Consider the following 13,287-nt stretch of genomic DNA (forward strand, 5'->3'; position numbering starts at 1 on the left):
CTCAACGCGGCAGGGTTAGGACGTTGAGTTTGGGTCAGCAGAGCAGCGGCATGCACGGTATATATCCACACAGCCAAATACTCTCTCTTCCTCCTCAAAACAGGGCTTGATATTTATTGCTCGTTGGTCTGTGCTACCCCAAGCTAAGTTTGTACACTGACTTGGAGAGGGCTAATTGCTACGGGCCGAAACTGTGTTAACCATTGCCAAACCAGGGACTGTGCTCGGTCCTGTGGCCAAAGTGATAATAATTTTGAAAACTCTGTTTTAAGGACTACTAAATCTGAAATTTGTGCATACATACATGCACGCTTATAGATGAGGTCAGGACATCCCGCAACTGGTGCAGTCACTGTGTCCATGGGAAGCCTGCATGTATGTGTGCACATACACTTACAAGTCACTGATAACCCATCGCTGCTCATCCTAAAGGACAGAGGATCCAGGCTAGGAAATGCTTTGGTTTTAATTCTTTTTCCCCTTTTTTATAGCATACTTTGCAAAGAAAGAGGGCACCTCAGATATTCTGCTATGTCGTCTTGGTGCTGAGTAAGTGCACTTAAGAATATTTCTTTTCTGGAAGTTTTCTCTGCCTTGGTGCTTTTATATTCACTCAGTCAGAAATTCCAAAATTTCCTTGAATGAAGAAGCAGGAACACAGACAACAAAATACAGTAAACGGTCAGATAATTTAATACTTGTGGGGAACGAAGCATGAACCTGCACTTGGCTTATTCAGTCTAAATTCCTTTGAGCCTTTCCAGCTTTGAGCTCTTTCTCTTCCCCATGGATGTACAGGAGAACTGAAAGCATAAGGGTTGGTGATGAGGGAGTTGTCCCGAGCTGGTGATCTATTCCAGCCTGTCTTCTTCCTTTGTTGCTGCGTCATGCGTGGTGCTTTTTCCATCCCACTTCCCAGCCAATGCTACCTGGAGTAGAAAATTGGTTTGCAATCTAATGAAATGCAGAGCTGAATAATGAGAACCCTCACATAAGCTGAAGCTTTCCTTGAAACCCAGCACAGTTAAAAGAGCTTCACTTTTTGTTATTCCTTCTAGGACTTGTCCTCCAAACCACATATGTATGAAAGTTGGGCCAAATCCTGATTACGACTTCACTAGTTTTGATACATTTGGCTGGGCTTTTCTCTCCTTATTCCGTCTGATGACCCAGGACTACTGGGAGCGTCTGTACCAGCAGGTACCAACTTTGGGCATAATTCAGAACTGGTCTTCCAGGGAGAGCAATAGCTGAAGCAGAAAATGTGTCGAGAGGACAAGAAACCTCACATAAAAGCAGTAGCAGCAATTAATTGAGCCCACATCCTGCCTTCTCCCTTCCCGCAAGCTGTGACTCGTAGAAGAGGGACCCTGAAGTGCTTCCCAGCAATAGCCCTGTCATCCTGCTGGTTTAGGGAGTTCACAAAAAAGTGCTAAAAGGGTCCTGTATTGTCCTTCAAAAATAGAGCAATGACTCCTCAGTCATCCTCACGGGGAATACGAACAGTGATTCACAGGCAATGGTACAGGAAGAGGGAGAAAGAGGGGGAGGAAGGGCCAAGGAAGGTGTATTTCCATTTGAGCATCCTAAAGCATTGTGTCTAGGAAGGTGAGTGCTTCAAAAGAATTTCAGAGATACATTGAAAGTCTATTTGGTATTTTTTAATGGTAATTTTTATCTCTGGGGTGTGTTGCTTACAGACTCTCAGAGCTTCTGGGAAGGTGTATATGATCTTCTTCATGCTGGTCATCTTTCTGGGCTCATTTTATCTGGTCAACTTGATTCTGGCTGTAGTAACAATGGCATATGAAGACCAGAACAAGGCCACCATTGCTGAAACAGAGGCAAAGGCGAGGAAATTTCGGGAAACCATGGAATTATTACAGAAGGAGCAGGAAGTATGTAAATTAGACCTTTGCAAGCACTGGTCTCAGTGTTCTCTTGTCAGTCACACACAAAAAAGCATCACTCCTTGTGTACAGCTGCACGTAGTCACTCATGGGAACAGGAGCAAGTGATAACTTACTGAAAGTAGTGATTCCTAGAGCTACAGGAGCAATTCCTTGTTCAGCTGTATATTTTTCCTGTGAAACAATGTAGATAATGAGCATTAAAGACTGCTGTTACTGTAAGCAAAATAGTATTTTAAAACCTGGTAGATAACATAATCCGGTATAAAATAACATTTAAAAATCCCATCAGCTAGCAGCCTCCAAAAGAAAATGCAGCTGTCTTTTAATTTTTCTTCTATTTTATCATTGTGAACTGCTGAGCAGAGAAATACACAGTAATTCGGTTGATCAACTGCATTAACATCCGAGCCAAAACCTGTTGTGGTTGAAGGAGAAATCTCTTGGTAACTTAAATGGCTTAGAATCTTCTGGAACAAAAGACTTGTGTGTTTTGAAAACATTGTCCTAATTTCAGTATGGGAAGGAAAGTCAGCCACGGTGTGACTACAGTCCCAAGGACCCCCAATTAAAAGACAGACTTTTAAAAACTGTTTGAGCATGTATTTGGGGGAGAGGATATGTTATACTGGATTGTTTTCAAATGGAGTATTTTTATAGTAAGTAAATCTGCCATATGGAGGAATGGGAGCTGTAATGTGATTATTTTGCCCCTGGCAGGCTCAATACATGCGATCATGTTACATACTGCAGATAACAAATTGTTCAGTGCTCCATATGTCGAGGATATTCTCTCTTCTTTCTTTTAGTGCTGTCACATATTGGAAGATTTTTAACGAAACATAAATCGTTAAGAGGAAATAATAGAGAGCACAGAAGTGTTTCCTTTCTGCTTATATTCAAAGTACCCAGCAAAAATATCATCCATGTTTTTGTTTGAATTTCAGTCATTGGCTATTAAAGGAATTGATATCCTGTCAATTAGCTCCCTTGAAGCCTCTTCTCTATCTACCAAAGAAATCAAAGAAAGAAGCAATAGGAAAAAGAGAAATAAGTCCTTGGGGATAGAAGATAATGAAGACGAACAACAATTCCCCAAGTCACAGTCCACAGACAGTCAACGGAAGTTGGTAATCTGAATCTGAGATCCTTGCAGCTTTTCCAACTTAAATACTAAAATAAACTGCTTGAAAGCACAAACCAAATCCCATCAAAAACACTGATCGCTCTCAAGTCTTTAAAACAAACAACATTTGGGGATAAGGAATTATTACGTGTAAAAGTTAATTTGAAGATGAAATATTATAAATGAAAGATAGAAGGATGGAAGTTAAAATACAGTTTTACATTTTACAGTATTTCTCGAACACTAAGGAAAAAAGTGACTATCAGAATTTAACTTTTGATTCATCATTCTCTGTTAAAAATGTCTTTCTTAAAACATCAATATAAAGCTTATCACAAAAATAGCTGCTACAGCTAAAAGGATTCTATTCAAAAAAGAGTTTTGGATTTGCGATGGCTGATAGGAGATGTTATGAAACTCTAGACATTTATTGCTTCCCAAAACGTTTTCTACAATATGATGCCGTTCTCTCTTTTTCCTGTTCCCGGGCTTTTAGTCTTTCCTTGGCCGGGTATATGGTCCCAACGCATACCAAGCAAAACGCCGGCTTAGCCATGGGAGTGTGTTCAATTTCCAGCTGCCTGCTGTAGAAGTTGCTTCCAGAACAGATTTTGGCGATGAGGAAACCCACAGTTCTGGGGAACACGTAATCCAGCGCCGGTCACTGTCGGTCACGCAGATGGGAAGGCGCTCCAGTGTACAAAGTCAAATGAGCCACAGCTCTCGCCCCGCTACCCCCAACTGTGTGCAGGGCAGCAAGCGGGCCAACACAGATGACTGCGGTGGCATGACTTTGGTGATGGGAGGAGGAAGCAGCAGGGTGTCATCTGAAGGCGTAATGCTTCCATCGGTAATGGAAGACCCAGGAAAAGGTGATCTGGTAAGGAAAAGATGCTATTTTAAATACAGACTTCGTATTACGTTTTCTCTACAAGTGGTATGTTTTTCTTGTAAGAGTTTCAGTCTAATGGCAAACAGTGACGTGAAACGAAATACACTGATGTGAGTAGTTTGTAAATTGTCGGTTGAAAGTGGTTTTTAATACTTTGATGGGCTCCTGATAACTAGACTTCAGCATTCCTGTTATAAATCCTATTTTTCTGCTGTTCGCAATTTGTACTAACAGAGATTTGAAGGTTCCTAGAGCTGGAATTCTGAGTCATCAAAGAGTCTTTTTGTCCCATACCCTGTCCAGAGGGCTCATCTTGAGTAGCACCTGTAATTTATTTCTCCTTCATAACACCTTTAGTATCATGCACAAGGTTTGCCTGTGGGTTCCCCAGCCAGTTAGAGATGTTTTTCTGCCAGTTTATCCCTCATCTCTCTCCTTTTCCGTTAGTCTCTGAGATATTTCCTGGGTCTGTTTTCCCTCATACACTTATTTCCAAGATTTGTGCTTGCTCTGATGCAACTCTCTGCTTGCAGGATCCATTTATTGCAGCATTATTACTGAAGAGTAGGACCTTTGTTCTCAACATCTATTACATCTTGTAAAAGGGAGCGTTTATTTGGCTGCATGTCACCGTTCCTATTAACTTTCATAGTTACCCGTCATCACATCCTACTGCATTTTATTCCTGTGGTATCTCCTTAATCATGTTTACTTCTTTAAGCAGCCAGCTGTAAATGATGAGAGCAGCATGATGCATTTGGCTCCTCATCTGTCAGTGGAGTACTTTAATGAGGCACTTCAGAGACAAAGGGCAGCAAGTGTAGTCAGCATAATTACCACTGTCTTGGAGGGTAAGTGGTTCCTCATTATGCTTATTTCAGTCCTAAGGTAACCCTAGCATGAAAGACCAAAATGTCAGTACATTTCTTAAAGGTCAATGGAGATTTGTTGGTGTGTAGTTAAGAATTTCATCATTAATTTGGCTCTTTTTGGTGGCTGAAAAAAAAAAGCATTATCACATAGTCTTTATGTATTGGAGCACATAATTTGCTTATTTATTGTCAGTTCTCATTTTGCAGGTCAGACAGTGAAGGGGATTGGAGTGAGAGTGTGTGAATGGGGTTTCTCTAGCATCTGAGGTGCAGGACTGGGATACCATTTCTCCATCTGACCCTGTGACTTGTGATGTGTCACTTGCAGAGACATAGGAGTGCAGAATCCCCCTACAAGATCATGCAAACAAAGTCAGTTGTGGCAATTCCTGGGCTTTGAATACTTAACCTCACTATTTTATTCTTTCAACTTACCTTTCCATGTGAATTTTTGGAGGTTTTATCACTGACGGTTATTTTGATGAGTAATAGTTCTGCTACAGATCTTACTGAAAAACTTCAGCCCAAGTTGTTCAGGATGAAGATGTCTTGTTTTGCTGGGTTTTGTCCCTTTGAGGAGCAATATCACCAGTTCTTGGACAATGAGTGTGGAATTCAGCAAGAGGGTACTGTTGTGTCAGGGAGGTCCCCTTTCTTAATGTTTTAAAAATTTTTCTTGGGAGAAACACCACTGCAATGCACCCAGTGGACTGGATGTAACTCACCAGAGATGTGGGTTTTGTTGTGCACTTTCAGCTGTGAACTGGGATGGAGCTCTAAGTGGCTCTGGATTAACCTGAGAACAGGCATCAGAAGAGGGAGCAGAAAGGGTCTCTGCTGGGACCTGGACACCAGTTCCATTGGATCCACTCTGTATACATAAAGAGGAAGCCAACTGATCTGGAACAGACAACAAGAGCTAGACCTGGAGTGAGGTTGGGGCAAGGTGATCGCACTGGGATGAGCAGCATAGGGTGGAATCAGAGACCTGAGCCTGGAGAGGAAATGAGAATGGAACAGTGGGAAGAAATAAGGACAGGTCCAGTGAGGAAAAGGATATGAGTCAGATCCGGCTCATCTCATCTCCCTGAAACCCAGATTACTAATCATTCCTACTGTGATGGTATTTAGCTTTACGTAAGCTCCAGTTTGTCAGTGACTTTGCACAGGAGTTCAGAGTCAGAAGTATTTTGGAGGAACTGTTAATATTGATGGTGGAGAAACAAAAGCTATGAGATTTAGATTTGACCAAAAGGCTATAAATGACAGAGCCCAAACAGCTTTTGTCCCATGTTTTGCTTATAGAAAATGGAGACGTGGCAACTTGCATCAGCTGGAAAATGGTGGTCATGAGCTTTCCAGTAAATGTGGCCTAAGGCCAAATTTCAGGAATCGTAGTGTGGATTTGCCTCACCTTCAATCAGAACTCCTGTGGCTGCTCTTGACTCTCTAGACTCCCTTGAGAGTCAAAGGAGACAAAAATAGGTTGGGAGTCTGTGATACAGCCGGTGTCCTGGACATCTACGTAAGGATAAGGTGAAAAGTGCCTTAGATGCTCTACTGAGCTTAGGAGTGTGAGAAGCTGCAGTGTGGTCTCTGCATTGCGAACATCTGTATTTAGTCAGATGATTGTAGTACAAGTCTGAGTCGAAGAGAAATAAAACCTGACCCAAAGGCTTTTGAATTAAGTTCGCGATTTTCTGCGAATTTAATCTTTGTGTTTATTAGCTGATGGAGGGACTACATGAATGGTAGAAAATGTAGGGAAGCTCTGGGCGCTGTGCGAGGTTTCCTCTTTTTTCTCTGTTCTTTTGAATACTTGAAGTTATTACTTCACCATCTTGCTCAGCGATAACTATTTAATTATAGTGGGATTTTCTTTTGCATTTAGAACTCGAAGAATCTCAGCAGAGATGCCCACCGTGCCTGAAGGATTTTGCTTTGAAGTATCTAATTTGGGACTGCTGTCCGCTTTGGTTGAGAATCAAGAAAAAAGTGGCTGCTTTCATAAAGGATCCTTTTATTGATCTCGCCATCACTGTCTGCATTGTGTTGAACACTTTGTTCATGGCGTTGGAGCACAATAATATGACAGATAATTTTATACTGGTGCTGAATGTAGGCAACTTGGTAAGAAAATTCTCAGCTTTGTGACATTTTATGCCAAGAATTGATTGATGGGTGTTTTCACATGAAAGAATAACCATAAAAATTAAAGATTGTCGAACTCTGCATCTATAAACTCTAAATTTCTAATACAGACAATTCTCAGATTTTATTCATATGCTTCCTACACACTCGTGAGAAGGCAGAAAACTGTCCTCCCATTTAGCTGAAAGTGTGTTAGAAGTTATTTGTGGGAACACGATCTAAAGATGAGGCAAATTCATGGCTGCTCTTTGGCTGATGCTAATGTTTCTTTGTCACAGGTTTTTACAGGAATCTTCACTGCAGAAATGATCCTAAAAATCATCGCGCTAGATCCCTATTATTACTTTCAGCAGCACTGGAATATTTTTGACAGCGTAATTGTCACACTGAGTTTAATTGAACTGAGCTTACCCAAACAAGGCAAGAAGGAAAGGCGAAAAGGAGGAGTCCTGTCAGTTTTACGATCCTTCAGACTGGTAACGCCCTATGCTTGCTCAGCTGTATAGAACTTTATTTTGTGAATGTAACAGAGAATACTGCTGTAGTCCACAGTTAGGGTGCAGGGAATGATTTTTTTTAATGTATTTTTTTCCTCTTGGCACTGGAATAAGAAACACACCGTTGAGCTCCTTGTGATGTTAGAGGCAGAGCTTAATGACATACATATTTCTTTTGAATATACTTAGAAATATTCAGAGGAAAAATATTAAGGAGTAAACATAAAACTGGTGTTAAGAATTAAAAACTAGCACAGGAAGTTTAGGGGGAAAAAAGTGTCACAGTACAAGTACAGAAAACCCCCAACACTTACAAATAGATGTGAATTGATGTTGAAGCATTCACATCACATCCCATGGAGTGATCTTGGTTGCTTTACCAAAAGATAAGACTCCTTTTCCAGTAATACTGCAGACAGACTCCCAGCTTCGGTCCTCCGTGTTACATATGAGTGAGTCTCCGTAATCTACATCAAATGAGCTGTTTGGGTACATGCCTGGGTGGGCCAAAGCCTAACCAGGGGCTAGACTGAGCCTGGTCCTTTACAAGGAGGTTAGTTCATGTTTGCAAAGTTGCCCAGTTACAAAAAAATAAAATTATCTAGAAACACTTTTTAAAAAGTATTTGTGTCACAGTGCCGCAAATACTATATCACTGGACTAGTTTTAAAATCTCAGATTTTCTCTACCGGTGTCTAACACTATGTTTTATGTTTCTACACAGCTGAGGGTCTTCAAACTGGCAAAATCCTGGCCAACTTTAAACACTCTAATTAAAATCATCGGTAACTCCCTGGGAGCACTGAGTAATTTGACCCTTGTCCTGGCAATCATCGTTTTCATTTTTGCTATAGTAGGGGTGCAACTTTTTGGGAGAAAGTACAGGGAGAACTGTCATAAAATAAACAAAAATGGCAAACCACGCTGGCATATGATGGACTTCTTCCACTCGTTCCTCATTGTCTTCCGAATTCTCTGTGGAGAATGGATTGAGACCATGTGGGACTGCATGGTGGTTGCTGAACAGCCGCTGTGCCTTCTTGTCTTCCTGCTGGTCATGGTGATAGGAAACCTAGTGGTGAGTTTTCTAACCTCTTCTTCTCCTCATTGTGTCTATGGTAGAATATACTGAATTGCCATTTTGTCAAGAAAAGGTGGAAAAGTTACCTGTGTTATAGTCTGCAAAAGTCTCTTTTGCCTTTCACCTTTCAGCCGCTGTCCAATTTTCACATTTTATGGGCTTTGTACTCAGAATCGCTTTCCAGTGGCAATATGTGTAGGAATATATTTGTAGTAAATACAATACAGGCAATTATGTTTCTACACGTCTTGGGATTTGGATGTAAATAATCCAAAAGGCTTATCGTGTTACCTGCTTGAATGAATGGAGCTAAGTGCTTAAGTCCCTCTGTAAAGGATTTATTTATTTGTCTATTTAAAGAGCTCATGCAACTGTTGAATTCCTTATCAGCAATTGGCAGAATCTGCGCTTCTGTCACTGAAATCAGGACTTTCTTTAACCATCTCTAAGTGTGTTTACCCCCAAGAGCTGGGTCCTGCTATGACATATCCGACACAGCCTCACACACCTGTGCTGCCGTGTACATGGCATGCTGCCTTTCAGGTCCTCTTCTGTCCTTGCTTAATAATGAAATTAATTTTTTTTAGTAGCTTTTAATGCTGAAATCCTTTTTTTAGTAGCTTTGTTTCTTATATCATTCTCAGTGTCGTTAATACACCTATTTTAATTTAAGAAACCGCTAAAAAAACCTACATTTAGGCAGTTCTTTACAGGAAACATCTCTTCTGTGTCTGAAGTCCAAATCCCCGGGTTTAACGTCCTGCCTGTTCTACACCGCACTGACTGATTTCAGTGATGCAATGCTGTGAGTGATATCCATATCACATCATGTTAACTGTCAAACAATTAAGTGCGTAGCCTACGCATCCTGTCTAGGCTTTCTTGTTATCAAAGGAAGCAGAGAGGTATCTGAGAGAGTGAGATTTATTCCAGCCTAAGGTCAATAACTAAGACAGACAGGATGAATTTGTCTTTGGAGGGCTAATGTACTCCACTGACTGTGGTGCCTGGATGACCCAGAAGCGCTATCTGCCCGGATCTGACACAATAAAAATGAAGATACCATAGATCCCATCCCAAACTGAAATGTTAGGAAAAAATTTAAGTTCTCCCATTCCCTTAACAAAACAAAACAAACAAACAAAAAGAGTGAGGTCTATAAATTCTTCTGTTTAAGTGTACTCAAAATATGGAGGAAACTTTGAGCTTCTCTTGATTTTTGTGACAGTGTTGCAGATTTGATGGAATTGGTCCCACAAGTTTTTTAAAGCAGCTCCACAGAAGCCTGATTTAATTCTAGTTTGAAGAAGGAAGAGACATTATTAAGCTGAGAAGCCATGACCATAGTCATCATCATAGTCTTTGTGATTACCATAACATTTGAAAATTTGATTTGGCCAAATAATGTATTTGGTGTGCACTGGTCTGTTTTAGCTACTATTTTAAATAACTTTTGAGAGAAAGAGGGTCATGCGAACACAGTCATTTCATTATTATCTTGTTTTGCTTTGCTCAGTAAGAGTGAACTTCGGTGGTATCTGCGTTCTTCAAAGTTAGAATTTAGATTTCTGCATGCTACTGTCCTGTCTTTGAATTCTACTGTTATTCCAATGACTTTCAGGTTCTCAACCTTTTCATTGCACTACTGCTGAATTCCTTCAGTGCTGACTGTCTCCAGACAGGAGAGGATGACGGAGAGATGAACAATCTTCGGATGGCCTTTGCTCGGATTCACAAAGGGCTTCACTTTGTGAAGAGAGTTACATGGGACGCCTGTTGTGGAAAGCTCAGGCATATAAAGAAAGTGCACAGGAAGAAAACTGAGTTGCCTGCACAGAACCCAGTTGGGTTCAAGCGTGAAGAAATAAAAAATCGTAAAGAAAACTACCGTAATGAATGGGCCAAGAAAAATGGGGACAAACGCTCAGGTCTTGAAGATTTTGTTACCAATCCAAACGTATTTGTTTGTGTCCCTATTGCTGAGGCAGAGAATACAAGTGAGGGTTTAGAAGCTGGTGATGAAGTTAGCTCATCTACAGACACCGAATACAGCAAAGAGGTAATGAGCGTCTTTATTGGTGTTGAAATAGTAGGATCATATATATGTTGAGGGATGTTTCTGTCACAGAAGACTGTAGCACACCAGGGTAGCGTATGTCAATCCGTTTCCAGAGAGTTACCAAATTTTGAGCTTGAAACAGAAATACCAACGTGTAGGGTGAGGGTGAATTGATACCTGGAGCCTCTACATCGAGATTTTTTTGTGGTCTCAAAAGAGAGACCATAAATTGTTGGGTTTGCTGCAGGAACTCCCTGCTGACACATTGTGTTCCACACAGGTAATTACATAGTCCGTAGATAATTGTGTCAGTCCTTGGTAAACTTGGAATTTTTATGTAAAAATTCGTGTGAGTAATGCCAACTATTTTACCATTGTTTACACAATAGAGCAAAAACTTATGTTCTGCATAAAACACATTATCAAGGACTCATAACATGAGCTTTTAGCTCTGGTCGGTTCTGTGTATTTGTCCTTGCTGTGTGTAGTAGTAGTGGAAGAAGTTAGAAGGATTAAGTATAGATTAGCTCTATTAAGGTCAAGTTTCTTATATGGTAGAGCATATTATCCTGTTTGTGTTCTCTGAGTGTTTCAGTTCTATTTTAACTATGGAAGATTGCCTTTATGCTCTCAAATTTTAGTTCTCTACAATTCCTTAGTTTGCAGCAAGTCCATCGTGAAAAATTTCTCTTTCTGTATCTTTAGGTCAAATCAGAGGGTCTGAGTGATTATACCTGATGACTTTGCCTGGGGAGTCCCACTTTAAATGAAATGCATGTCTTATCTTTCTTTCCCTTCCAACTTGTCCACCCCCTACAAAGGGAAAAGAAACCCCCGCCAATCCACCAATTATTTTCAGGATGAAAATCACCTGAGGCAAAGGGAAGAAAGAGGGAAAAATTCAGGCAGCTGGAGTTAAGGATCAGGATTTTCCTCTGAAGAATTCAGTGTGCTTTGCCTAGGAGAGGATAGGAAAATTGCATGGTCATCATCAGAACAAAGCGAGATTATCTGTGGCATTGACTTTCCTGTACTGGTCATGTATAGATCCATTTCTGTTCAAGGATTTGCTGGAGTGCTCTAAGCTCACAATAGCCAGAATTCTGTGAATGAAATTGAAGCTGTGCTGTGTTTCTAGGTATTGATTTTTAAGAAAAATGCATGTACAGGAAAGACAGTGTTAAGAAATGGAAAAACTACAAAATGATTTGATTCAAAGAAATAATTTATAAAATGCTCTTGGCTACTTTCCATTTATTGAAATCTGAGTCTGAAAAAAAAAAAAAAAGGGAAAAAAAAGACATTAAAAGAGAGATGTGCTTCCAAGTGGGAAGTTCCAGGAAGTCTGCCTGTGTCCTAAGTATCTCAGTTTAAAGAAAACTTAATACTTTAAATGAGTTTCTCACTATGACATTAAATATAGTAGTTACTAATTTAAAATACGTAATTTTAGATGAAGAATGCATTCAAAAAGTAACAACCAGCAAAATGCAAACATGAAAGACCAAAAGCATCAAGAAAGTAATTTCTAACAAACTGCTGACTCATCATATGATATAATGGGGTAGCAAAAAGCTGGAGAATATACGATATGATTCCAATTTCTTCTTCATAAATACTGTCCTGGGTGTTCAGTTCCTGGTACAATACCAGATATATATTTTGGGTTTTAACCCAAGTAGTTTGTCCCACTTTCAGGACTACGTGTACTGATAAGCAATTTAAAAGGTATTTATGAGCTTATTAGGCATTTACATCTAGTTCACAGATAGATACTGGAATTATTTAGCTTTGGCCTCTATTTGGATGCATCCATTGGTACTTCTAAGCTCATATATTTTTAAAATCACAAAGTTTGTTTCATTAGCAACACTACTTGAAATGTTAGTATATAGCCAAGTTGTAATTTTGATTTTTATTTGTTCATGGATTAATTTATTCACTTGGAGCTGACTGTTGAAAGAATTGATAGCTGGTCTTATTTTGCTTGGTAGCTCGCCAGTGTCAGCTCTTCTGAAGGCAGCACAGTGGATCTGACAAATCCTGAAGATCTTCTGAGGCAGATTCCAGAGTTTGCTGAAGACTTCAAGACTCCAGAAAGATGTTTTCCAGAAGGTAAGGCTCTCATGGTTTCACTACTGGGAACTGCGAAGAGTCAACCCCTGACTTGTTTATCTCTTGACACTGAGCCAACAGGTTCAGATCATTTTCAGTTAATTTTAGCTATCTGGAAATCGGATAAATAGTCCAAATCATTGCCCCTCTCTAGTCAACAGAGAGATTGCGACACCTGAAAATTAAACCTGCTTTCCTTAAAGTCAGTTGCTTCTAACTGGGATCTGGGCAATGGCATAGACCAAATCCCCCCAAATGAGGTTACTTTAGTGAAGTGAGATGAATTTCGCTCTGTTGGCCAGCATCCAAATCACTTCTGGAGTTTAGCACATGAGAACCATAGACAATCAGGTGTCACCTGACAAGGCACTTGACACATCAGATTTGTTAATACTTTGCAACAGTAAAAATGTTTATTCCTTGAAGAGCATTTCATGACCAATCTCTGTAACAAACAGAGTGAAATAAGCAGAGAGAAGCTGTTGATGGAGGTGAATTTCTATTGGGATCCCTTCTCAGATCATCATTAAACATTTGGTTGTTACGTGATGTGTTCTCTGCTTTTAGGAATTCTTCCTACTCTA

General features: G+C 40.1%; 1 protein-coding gene across 1 annotated transcript in view; it reads left to right on the forward strand.

The window, feature by feature from the left end:
* Positions 1-12,703, forward strand: part of LOC104501460 (sodium channel protein type 5 subunit alpha-like) — a gene marked incomplete at its 3' end in the record, with an annotated part of 22,090 nt that extends 9,387 nt beyond the window's left edge. The window contains exons 7-16 of the mRNA XM_010145272.1: positions 492-549; positions 1,059-1,200; positions 1,701-1,898; positions 2,858-3,040; positions 4,653-4,779; positions 6,692-6,930; positions 7,230-7,427; positions 8,173-8,526; positions 10,151-10,588; positions 12,583-12,703. Of these exons, the coding sequence (XP_010143574.1) occupies positions 492-549; positions 1,059-1,200; positions 1,701-1,898; positions 2,858-3,040; positions 4,653-4,779; positions 6,692-6,930; positions 7,230-7,427; positions 8,173-8,526; positions 10,151-10,588; positions 12,583-12,703 (2,058 nt within the window). The remainder of the gene's footprint in view (positions 1-491; positions 550-1,058; positions 1,201-1,700; positions 1,899-2,857; positions 3,041-4,652; positions 4,780-6,691; positions 6,931-7,229; positions 7,428-8,172; positions 8,527-10,150; positions 10,589-12,582) is intronic.
* Positions 12,704-13,287: the final 584 nt, after the last annotated feature.

The sequence above is a fragment of the Buceros rhinoceros genome, unplaced genomic scaffold (assembly GCF_000710305.1).
Source record: "Buceros rhinoceros silvestris isolate BGI_N320 unplaced genomic scaffold, ASM71030v1 scaffold1141, whole genome shotgun sequence".
In the NCBI taxonomy this organism is placed as follows: Eukaryota; Metazoa; Chordata; class Aves; order Bucerotiformes; family Bucerotidae; genus Buceros; species Buceros rhinoceros.